At 47.4% G+C, this 12,086-nt stretch overlaps 1 protein-coding gene across 3 annotated transcripts in view; it reads right to left on the bottom strand.

Moving 5' to 3' along the window:
• LOC132395791 (coxsackievirus and adenovirus receptor homolog) overlaps positions 1–12,086 on the bottom strand; it is a 122,173-nt gene that overhangs the window by 43,050 nt on the left and 67,037 nt on the right. For all 3 annotated transcript variants that reach the window (XM_059972832.1, XM_059972833.1, XM_059972834.1), the window contains one exon: positions 4,614–4,682. In XM_059972832.1, the coding sequence (XP_059828815.1) occupies positions 4,614–4,682 (69 nt within the window). The remainder of the gene's footprint in view (positions 1–4,613; positions 4,683–12,086) is intronic.

Genomic DNA, 12,086 nt, shown 5'->3' with positions numbered 1-12,086 from the left:
GCTGTTTCTGACTGGGGGGGGGGGTGACCGACATTTACACTGGGGAGTTGGATCTTGCTGTCTCTGACTGGGGGGGGTGTTACCCACAGCTAAACTCGAGAGTTGGATCTTGCTGTTTCTGACTGAGGGAAGGGGGAGAGATACATCTACACTGGGGAGTTGGATCTTGCTGTCTCTGACTGGGGGGGGGGTGTCCCACAGCTATAGGGGGAGATGCATCCTGTTTTCTCTGACTGGGGGGGGTGTAATCCACAGCTGCACTGGGGAGTTGGAGCTTGCGGTCTCTGACTGGGGTGTGGGGTGATGCACAGTTACACTGGGGAGTTGGATCTTACTCTGCCTCTCTGGGAAAATCCACAGCTGCTATGGATGATTGGATCTTGCTGTGCCCTTTGTGGTGGTGCCTAAGGCTACTTTGGGTAATTGGAGCTTACTACGCCTGAATGGGTGTGTGTTCGCTCTCGATGGCTGGATCTTGATGTGCCTAGTGACAGCTGGTGTCTGAAGCCACAGCACACCAAGGATGTGTGGGGGCAGTCTGAACCCATGACCGTAAGACAGAGGAGCAGATTCAGTCCATTTCGCGCATTGAATCTGGTCCAGCATTGAATCATGGCTGATCGTTTCTTCCCCATCTCAGCCTCATTCCTTGGCCTTTTCCCCATAACCTTTGAAGCTAGGTCCATTCAAGAATCTATCAATCTCTGCATTAAACACACCCAATGATCTGGTCTGCACAGTTGCCTATGGCAGCATATTCCATAAATTTACCACCCTCTGGTTGATCAAACTTCTCCACGTCTCTGTTTTAAATGGACGCCCCTGCAGCCTGAAGCTGTGCCCTTTTGTCCTAGACACCCCCACCACGGTAAACATCATTTCCACATTTACTCTGACTAGGCCTTTCAACATTTGAAAGCTTTCAATGAGATCCCCCCTCATCCTTCTGAACTCCAGCAAGTACAGGCCCAAGGCCATCAAATGTTCCTCATCTGATAACCCTTTCATTCCCGGAATCATCCTTGTGTATCGCTTCTGGACCCTCTCCATTGCCAGCACATGTTTTCTTAGGTGAGGAGCCCCAAATTGTTCACAATACTCAAGGTGAGGCCTCACCAGTGCCTTATAAAGCCTCAGCATCACATCACTGCTTCTATTCTAGACCTCTTGAAATGAATGCTAACATTGCATCTACCTTCCTCACCACTGACTCAACCTGCAAGTTAACATTTACTGTGTTCTGCACAAGGACTGTCAAGTCCCTCTGCATCTCAAATTCCTGGACTTTCCTCCCATTTAGAAAATAGTCTGCACATTTATTTCTACTACCAAAGTGCATGACCATGCATTTTTTAACATTGTATTTCATTTGCCATTTTCTTCCCCATTCTCCTAATCTGTCTGTCCTTCTGCAGCCTTCCTGTTTCCTCAACATTACCTGTCCCTTCACCAATTTTCATATCATCTGCAAACTTGGTAACAAAGCCATCTATTTGATCATCTAAATCATTGATATGCAACATAAAAAGTAGCAGTCCCAATACTGACCCCTGCAAAACACCACTGGTCACTGGCAGCCAACCAGAGATGTATCCTTTTATTCCTACTCAGTGCCTTCTACCAATCAGCCAATGCTCTAACCATGTTAGTAACTTTCCTGTTACACCATGGGCTCTTAACTTGGTAAGCAGACTCATGTGTGGCACCTTGTCAAAATCCAAATATACAACATCCACTACATCCCCTTTATCCATCCAACTTGTAATCTCCTCAAAGAATTCCAACAGATTCATCAGGCAATATATTCCCTTAAGGAAACCATGCTGACTTTGTCCTGTCTTGTCCTGTGTCACCAAGTACTCCATCTCCTCATCCTTAACAATTGACTCCAACATCTTCCCAACCACTGAGGTCAGGCTAACTGGTCTATAATTTCCTTCTTGCTGCCTTCCTCCTTTCTTCAAGAGTATAGAGGCATTTGCAATTTTCCAGCCCAATCTCTACCGCTACTTCCTTCAGAACCCTAGGGTGCAGTTCATCTGATCCAGGTGACTTAATTACCCGGAACAGATAAAAAGTCTTTCAGCTTTTTGTGCACCTTTTCCCTTGTAATAGTAACTGCATTCACTTCTCTTCCCTCACACCCTTCAACACCTGGCACATTGCTAGTGTCTTCCACAGTGAAGTCTGATGCAAAAAATGCAAATTTTAGTTCATCTGCCATCTCCTTGTCCCACATTATTATTTCTCCAGCCTCAGTTTTTAATGGTCCTATATCCACTTTCATTTCTCTTTTATTTTTAACATACTTGGAAAAATTTTATTACTCACTTTGATAGTATTTGCTAGCTTGCTTTCATATTTCATCTTTTACCTACTAATGATTCTTTTGGTTATTCTCTGCAGCATTTTTAAAAGCTTCCCAATTCTCTGTCTTCCTACTAATTTTTGCTTTTGTGCATACTCCCTCTTTTGCTTTTACATAGCTTTGACTGCCCTTGTCAGTCACAGTTGTATTATTCTACCATTTGAGTATTATTTCAATTTTGGAATACATCTGCCCTGCATCTTCCTCATTTTTCCCAGAAACTCACACCATTGCTACTCTGCTGACATCCCTGCCAATAGCTCCTTCCAATTTACTTTGACCAACTCCTCTCTCATACCACTGTAATTTCCCTTACTCCACTGAAATAATGTTACATCAGACTTTACTTTCTCCCTATCAAATTTCAAGTTGAACGCAACCATATTGTGATCACTGGTTCCTAACGGTTCCTTTACCTTAAGCTCCCTAATTGCCTCCAGTTCATTACCTAACACCCAATCCAGTACAGCTGATCCCCTAGTAGGCTCAATGACAAACTGCTCTAAAAATCCATCTCATAGGCATTCAACAAGCTCTCTCTTCGGATCCATTACCAACTTGATTTTCCCAGATGACTTGAATGTCAAAATCTCCCATGACAATCAAAGCAATGCTTTTTTGACAAGCCTTTTCTATTTCCCATTGTATTCTGTAGTCCACATCCCAGCTACTTTTGGGATCCCTGTATATAACTTTCATCTGGGTCCTTTAACCCTTGCAATTTCTTAACTCAACCACAGGGATTCAACATCTTTCCATCCTATGTCACATCATTCTACTGATTTGATGCCATTCTTTACCAGCAGAGCCACACTACCCACTCTGCCCACTTTCCAATCATTTTGGATATAACATGTAACCTTGGACATTCAGCTCCCGACTACAGCCATCCTTCAGCTACGGTTCAGTGATGGCCACAACATCGTACCTGGCAATTGGTAATAGGGTAGCAAGATCATTCACCTTATTTCTCATACTCCGTAAATTGCGATATAACACTTTGAGTATTGCATTTGCTATCTTTCTGATTCTGCATCCCTGATGCACTGATACTCACCCTGCTGGCTGCAATTTTGTCCTCGCATCTGCCTGCCCTTCCTGACAGTCTAACCGAATGCTATCTTTGCTTTTTTACCATCCATCCTATCCTGAGTACCATAGCTCTTCTGGGGAGGTGGACCTTGCTGCGCCTGTGGGGGGGGGGCTATTGTAGGTAATTAGGTTTTGCTGTGCCTGTGGAGATGGGGACTATAGGTAATTGGAGTTTGCTGTGCCTGTGGGGGGGGGGGGCTATTGTAGATAATTGGATCTTGTTGCACATGTGGGGGTGGGGCCTACACTGTAGATAGTTGGATCTTGCTGTGCCTTTGGGCCGCCTACACTGTAGATAAAGATCTTACTGTGCATGTGGGTGGGGGGGGGCTATTGTAGGTAAGTGGATCTTGCTGTGTTTGTGAGGGGGCCTACATGATGAGTAATTGGATCTTGCTGTGCCTGAGAGGATGGGGCTGACATGTTAGGTAATTGGATCTGCCTGTGTCTGAGGGGGGCCTACACTATAGGTAATTGGGTTTTGCTGTGCCTCTCTGTGAGACCCACGGCTACACAGGGTCATTGGATCTTGCTGTGCTTCTCTGTGTGACCCACAGCTACACTGCGGGGAGGTTAGATCTTACTGTGCTGGACAAGTGTGGGGAAGTCACAGCAGTCCGGTCTTGCCAAGCTTGTCTGGGACTGAAGGCTACTGTTGATCGTTGCACGTTTCTGTGCCCATGACGACTCCAGAGGGTTGGACTTGCCACGTCTCTTTTTTGTACAAAATTCCTTTATTACAAATTATACAATATATACAAAACAGTGACTAACACAATTCCTTCACTACAAATAGACAATACACATTACACCAAAATGTTGACACCTCTATCGATTATGGCATTTACACCCCACGGAGCCCAATGGTCCCGGAACCCCTCTAAGGTCGCCGTGGACTGTGCGTGTTCCTGTTCAATATTCACCCGGGCACGAACATACCCCCTAAACATTGCCAAGCAGTCTGTCCGGGGAGATCCTCCTGCCACCTGTTTCCAAGACCCTCGGATGGCTGATTTCGCCAGCCCCAGGAGCAAGTTTACAAGGATATTGCCGCTGGCAGTGGCTCTTGCTCAGAGAGGGTGGATCCCCCTCAGGAAGGGTGCACGCGTCTCTGGCCTGACCCAAGTAAAGGCAAACTCTGCTGAGCACTCACCTGGCATCCTTTCAGGGTGGAGGTGACAGCCTGCCGCAGCATCGTGACAAACGTCCTGAAGCCCTCCATCTGCAAAACAAACAGCCATCAGACCCTGTCTGAGCGAGAGTGAGCACTCTCCATCCCGGCCGGTGGGTGGTGAGGTGTCCCACTGTTTCAGAGAGGCAGAGGGTGAGGAGTGAGTTCAGGGGCATGATGCTTTCCACTGCAGAGATATAGAGAGCTAGAGGGTGTTACAGAGACAGGGACAGACAGGGTAACGGAGTCAGAATAGGTAATGGAACCAGAGGGTTTTACAGAGCTGGGGAAGAGTGAAATGGTTGAAGGAGTTTACAGGGATGGGAAGTTGTGTAGGGCCCAGGGACAGGTGGGTTTAGAAAGGAGGGGTGTAGGGGCCAGATGGGATTACAGAGACAGGCAGGGGTGTAGGGATCCAGGGGGTTATAGATGGGATGTTGTATGGGGCAGGGGTTCCAGAGACAGGAAGAGGTGTATGGTGCAGAAGGGGTTACAGAGACGGGAGCAGTTTACAAACTAAGAGGGGTGTAAGGGCCAGAGATCGATACAGTAATAGCCTGGTGCGTCAGTTTTGGAGGGGACTACAGAAAAGGGGAGCTGTGTAAGGTCCAGAGGGGTTAACAGAATCACGGAGGAATGTAGGCTCCACAGTGGCTTACGGAGATGAGGGTACGTGGAGGGGTTACAGAGACGATGAGGAGGTAGGGCAAGAGGTAGGAAGGGACATAGGGTCGAGAGTGGTTTACAGATTCCGAGAAAGTAGGATGGGCTGATTGGGTGTACAGGGACGAGAATGGTGAAAACTCTAGAGGTGTTAGACAGGAAGGGGTGTGGGTATTACAGAGACAGGGATGGTGAAAGGGCTACAGGTGTTAGACAGTCAGGAAAGGGTGTAAGGATTAGCCAGTGTGTTACGGGGAGAAGGCAGGAAAATGTGTTTGAGAGGGAAATAGAACAGTCATGATGAAATGGAGAAGCAGGCTCGAGGGGCCAAATGGCCTTATTCTGCTTGTGTCTTCCGGTCTCATTGATGTAGAGGCCAGAGGGAGTTACAGAGACAAGGCTGCAGGGGCTTGCAGTGACAGGATAGAGGCTGTAGACGGTTACTGAGACAGGAGGGGGTGTAGGGGTTGGAGTGGGGGGGGAGGTTTACAGGGCTATGGAGGGGTGTAGGTGCCAGAGGGGTTACAGAAACAGGAAGGGGAGTATGGGTCAGAGAGGATCACAGACTATTTATGTGTTTTCTATCTCCCGTTGTCATTTGCAGCCCACACCCTGGCTACAGTTCAGAGGCCCCTCATCAGAGTCTGTCAACCCTTGCAGTGTGTTAACTCTACCCACAACGATTCTATATCTTCCAATCCCATATCACTTCTTTCTAAGGACTTCATTTCATTTTTTTACCAACAGAGCCACCCCGCACCCTCTGCCCACTTGCCTGTCTTTTTGATAGAGTGTTTATCGTTGGATGTTAAACTCCCAACTATGATCTTCTTTCAGCCACGACTCGGAGAAGCTCACAACATCACACCTGCCAATCTCTAACAGTGCTGCAAGATCATTTACATTATTCCAAATACTGTGTGTATTCAAATATAACTCCTTCAGTCCTATATTCATCACCTTTCTTGATCACTTCAACTCATCCCACACGACTGTAATTTTGCCCCATCACCTGCCTGTCCTTCCTCACAGTTTCACCACACACTGTGTTTACTTGTAGATCTCCTGGCCTGACCTCAGCCCTATCACTCTGTTTCCCATCCCTACAAATTAGTTTAAACCCTCACCAACAAATCTAGCAAACCTGCCCACAAGCATATTGATACCCCTCGCATTGTACCAAAGAAATCACAATGATCCAGAAATTCATTCTTCAGCCACATATTCATCCTATTCTTACCCTCCCTGACAATGGGATAGGCAGCAATCCAGAGATTACAGCCCTGGAGGTCCTGTTTCTCAGTTTTCTACCTAAATCCCTATATTCTCTCTTCAGGATCTCCTCCCTTTTCCTACCATGTCATTGGCACCAATATGTACTATGACATCCAGCTGTTTACCTTTCCCCTTTAGAAAGCTGTGGACCCAATCCAAGACGTTGTTGACCTGGGGGCAGCATACCATCTGGGTGACTCTTTCACATCTACAGAATCTGCTTTCTGCTCCTCTGATTGTGGATCCCTGCATCCCTCTTCTTACCCCCTCCCCTTGCCCTTCTGAGCCACAGGGAGCTGCTCTCTGTGTCTTCCTCCTGTAGGTCACTCCCCCCCAAAAGTATCCAAAGTGGTATACATTATTGAGGGGAATGTCCATCCCTCCACTAGCCTGCTGGTCACCCTCGGAGAGGGGTGTAGCACCTTCTTAGCCTCCCCTCCCCCAAATCAGGGTCAGAAGAAGCCACAGGATTAGCTCTAATCATGCTTTCCTGTAATGCCATGGGCTCTTAACTTGGTAAGCAACCTCATATGTGGCACATGACATGAACCTTTTGAGTCTTGAAGATACCAGAGGAGAGAAGCCAATAACTAGGATCATGGATGGTCCACTGACTATGGAAGCAGATGTGTTAAAGAGTAAGGCATCAGGGCCAGATTGCATCGTTATAGAAATGATTCAAGCACTGGAAGGGTTTGGATTGAAAGGTAGATAGTCTAATGAGCAAGTCAGGGTTTACTGCCAAAAAACCCCAGAGCAACTTGAATGTGTTATGCCCACAGTCAGATGGATGAGTCAAGATGAAAGCAGAGATTGCACAAGAGCAGTGTGGCTTCACCAAAGGTAGTGGAATACAAGATGCAATCCTTATCCATCAAATGATTTGTGAGGTTCAAACTGTCCAATATCTATGTTTCATCAATTACATTAAAGCTTTTGATAAGCTGAGATATGAAGAGCTTATAAGAATCCTTCAGTACTTGGAGTGAACTATTCAACATCTACAACAAGAAGGTTCAAAGAGAAACTAGCAGTATTCCAGGCAAGATCACAGGCGGATATAATCTGAACAACCTCCAATACAGTGCTGATCGCTACTTCTAACCAGAAGCTTCAAGAAATACCGGTTGAAGTTGTCAAATGAAGTGTCAAGAGAGGATTAACCCAATGCGCGGCTGTCACAAAGAAGAAAGAAAAGCATAATGCGAACTGAGAGAGGGCAGCCAAACACTAAAGGGACAAGGAAGTTCAGTTAGTTAGGGAGCACGATAACATCTGGCAGTAGAGCTGATGCTGAAATTAGAAAGGATGAAATCACTAAATGCATGGTACAAAACTCAGACTGTTGTGCTGCTATGTTCATTCCACCTTAATGTCTGGAACTGAATGTTGGACAATATCAAAGCAAAATGAGGGAAGACTCGAAGCTGAAGAAATATGGTTTTTGAGAAGAATGATGAAAATACGTGGAAGGGCAGAGTAACAAAAGCCGGAATAAGGAGAGAGCCGGCATCATCAATCAGGAAGCAACAGCCAGAATTTCTGGGACAGGTACTAAGGAAAGAGAATCTCGAACATCTTGCAGTGTCGGGGAAAAATGATGGAAGAAGTGCATAGCACTCGTGAATTGCCTCGAGGGATGACAGGCAAATGCTATGAAGAACCCATTAGAACTTCTCAGATTGAAAAGAGATGGAAGACCATGAGAGCCCATGTCATACAACAATCACCCAGATAACTGCCTCCTGCAACTTAGGGGCTACAAGGAGGTAGTCACCCTGTCTATCACCTCTTTGTTTTCCTGAATGAACCAAAGGTCATTGAGCGGCAGTTTCAGTTCCCTCACGCAAAAGCTGCAGCTTGATACACTTCGTGCAGATGTGACGTCTCCCAGAGTTCCCATTCATTACGCAAGGAACACACTACAAAATCTGGACCCATTCTAGCTACATACTAACAAAAAGAAAACATACCAGAAACTTGCTTACTTAAAAGCTCCACCTGAGCTGGCCCAAACCTATTCCCATCTAAGCCTGTTGAGCCAAAGCCTAGCCACTCTAACACAGTCCACTCCACGTACACATCCCTGCTTGCACTGCTAGACACCCTTTATCACCCACCACCAAACGAACGCTTAAGCCAAGTGAAGCCCACTGGCTCGTCGAAGAAGGTTACCGATGGGTTAAGAGAGGAGAGGTTAACAGAGATGTGGAGAGGTGTAAGAGAGGAGAGGGTAACAGAGAACAGAGAGTGCTTTAGGGTCTGGAGGGGGTTACAGAGACAGGGAGAGGTGTAGGAGAGGAGAGGGTAACAGAGAACAGAGAGTGCTTTAGGGTCTGGAGGGGGTTACAGAGACAGGGAGAGGTGTAGGAGCTGAGTCAACTGCAGAGAAATAGAGGGATGTAGCTGCTGAAGAAAGGTGTAGGGTCCATAGGGGGTTAAAGAGACAGGAAGGGGGTGTAGGATTGTTGTGGACATGGAGGGGGTTACAGAGACAGGAATGGGTGTAGGATTGGGGTGGAGGTGGAGGAGATTACAGAGACAGGAACGGGTGTAGGATTGGGGGGCATGTGGAGAGGGTTACAGAGACAGGAAGGGGTGTAGGATTGGGTTGGAGGGGGTTACAGAGACAGGAAGGGGTATAGCACTGGGGTGGGGGTTAAAGGGGTTACAGAGAAAAGAATGTGTGTAGGATTGGGATGGGGTTGGAGGGGGTTACAGAGACAGGAAGGGTTGTAAGATTGGGTTGGAGGGGGTTACAGAGATAGGAAGGGGTGTAGTATTGGGTTGGAGGAGGTTACAGAGACAGGAAGGGGTATAGGATTGGATTGAAGGGGGTTACAGAGACAGGAAAGGGTGTAGGATTGGGTCCCACAACTGCTTGATCAATATGACCCAGACATTTCTCAGACATCTGGGGTGCTGTCTCTCTCTGGGACAGGCAGTACCAAGACCCCTGCATTGTTAGCGACAGCAGACTGCTGCCTTCTGGACTGTGGTGGTGAAAGGAGGCATTGGGAATGTCCTCCACCCATGCTGTGGTTGTGTGTTCGGTATTAATTTCCAGAATGTCCCTGGACCCCATCAGCTGAGGCAGCACGTGTGCTCTTGAGACAGCTGTCTCTTTTATCAAGAGTGGCAGAGTACAAGAGTGGTCAGCACAATGCCTTTCGGTACCAATGACCCGGGTTTAATTCTGGCTGCTGTCCATAGGGAGTTTGTACATTCACCCCATTGCTGTGCCGGTTTCCTCCGAGTGCTTCGGTTTCCGCCCACAGTCCAAAGACGTGGTGGTTGGTAACTGAATCGGTCATCGTGATTGTCCTGTGATTAGCGAGGGTCATTGAAGGGTTGCTGGGCCGTCTGGCTTGGACCAGTAAGTCTATTCCATGCTGCATCTCAGTAAAATAAAAAAGTTCTGAACGGTCCATATAATTTTTATATTCATTAGAATATTTTTATGTGTTGCAGTGTTGTGCAACCAGAAAAGAACAAATTTCACAAGCTGTAATAAACCTGACTGCAACTCTGAAGCAGATTCTGTAACGCCACGGTTTCACATCAGAGCTGCTGAACCCTGTGCAGTTCATTTCGCAGTCTCCGTTCATTGTTAATCCCAGCACATTTTTGTGATTCAAATCCAATTTTCTGACTCTTTGCATGAAGTAGTGCCTTGTGCTTTATAGTCATCCAATGGTATTTTATCTGAATAAAAACTAGTACCCACCCACAAATGAGTAATTTATAAACTGAACCAGTGCACACCCATTGGAGGGGATTTATTTTCAGATGCTTGGGGGATGGCGGTTCAGAAGCATCTACAGCTGGAGAAGTTGAGGGAAGTTATTCATATTATTTGGAGATTCAGCACGGTAATAGGCCAGTGTGCCGGATTACATGCGTGTGACTAGTTAACATTCACCTGTTTGTCTCTGGTGTGTGGGAAATCCACATGGAGGGTGAGAGAAACTCCTCGTAGCAGGGTGTCTAGCCTCGGATCCACAGTTAATGGTCATGGTACACAGAATTAAGAAGGCTGGGAGCCTCTGGCTGATATTGAATATTCAATATAATTTAAATTTGAAATTCAGAGAAGTGTGTTGGTTGGTACTTGGAGGTTGAAGAAAGCTGAAGAACGTGTTGCTTCTGATGGCCGCTGTTCTGTTGCATTGTAGCTGCCTCCCACAGCCAAAGCAGAAACAGTGGGTTTGACAGCTCGTCACCGTCTAATCCTCCGCATCCTTAGATTGCTGATTGGTCAGGACATGAAAGTACATGGGGAGAAGGCAGGACATTGGGCTGAGAGGAAAATTGGAGCAGACTCGATGGGCCAAATGGCCTCATTCTGCTCCGAGATCCTGTGGCCTTTGTGACGTGTTGTTCCGAGGGGCTCACGCGATCCAATCCGGGCCACGAGAGAAGGAGGAGGGACCCTGTCCATGGGCACTCTATCAGGGATGACCCCTCAACCCCATCTCTCACATCAGTCTGTCAATGTGGTTCATTTAGAGATGCAAGCAGAACTCTGCGCTGTGCCCAGCATCCCACCCATTAACCCCACGCCAGGGTTAAAGCACGGGACAATTTCCAATGACACTCTGGCTGGTACATCTGAATGGATTGAACAACCACTGGACCGCTGACCCGCGAGCAGCTTCCCTCCTTTACATCCACCCCATCCACACATTCCCCGCCCCGGCTTCAAACCCACCCTCCAGTTCCACTGAGAGTTAGCAGGGAGCAGGCACCCCACATCAATCCTACTCCCAACCCGACACCTACTGCTCCTCACTTGCCCCCGTCCCCACCCCCACCCCTGGCCAGTGCCCTCATCATGGCAACTTGGTTTCGGTTCCGACTGCTCGCCCTCGCCTGCAAACCACTTGGAGCTCATCTCCTCGAGGGGACAGGCCCAGGCCTGTCCTCTTAGCAAAGCACCCGCCCTCCCTCTCCTCCTTCACTCCCCAGAACAGGCCTGATGCTCAGCGCCCCTAACACATACCCTCGACACCACCAGTCAGGAGCTCGAAGGCCAATTGGCCCCACACACCTGCTGCCTCTTTCGGTCTGACCACATCAGACTCAGGAGAAAATGCAGCCCGAAGACACACACTCAGAGATTCAGAAACAGCTTCATCCCCTCCACCATCTGATTTCTGAGTGGGCAATCAACCCATGAGCCTCATTACTTTTATTTTCCCTGTTTCCAATGTTTGTTTCCTTTAACACTTACAGTAATTCAGTTTTTATTATTCTGTGTTGAAATGTGATGCTGCCACAGAACAAGACATTTCACAACATATGCCTGTGATTCTGATCTTAATTTCTGACTCACTGCCATTGTTTCTCTCAAGCCCCAGGTCGCTAAAATCATCTCACACCTGCAAGTTTCTCTATCACTGTCATGAGTAAACCCGGATTCTAGGTCCCGTAGGGAGGAATTCCAGAGATTCACCCTCCCCCACCCCAGGTGCTCTGTCTCAAACACGGAATGACCACAGATTTGAAAACATCCCC

The sequence above is a fragment of the Hypanus sabinus genome, chromosome 6 (assembly GCF_030144855.1).
Source record: "Hypanus sabinus isolate sHypSab1 chromosome 6, sHypSab1.hap1, whole genome shotgun sequence".
Lineage (NCBI taxonomy): Eukaryota > Metazoa > Chordata > Chondrichthyes > Myliobatiformes > Dasyatidae > Hypanus > Hypanus sabinus.
Note: the sequence above shows the minus strand (reverse complement) of the source record. Positions and strands in the feature narration are given on the sequence as shown.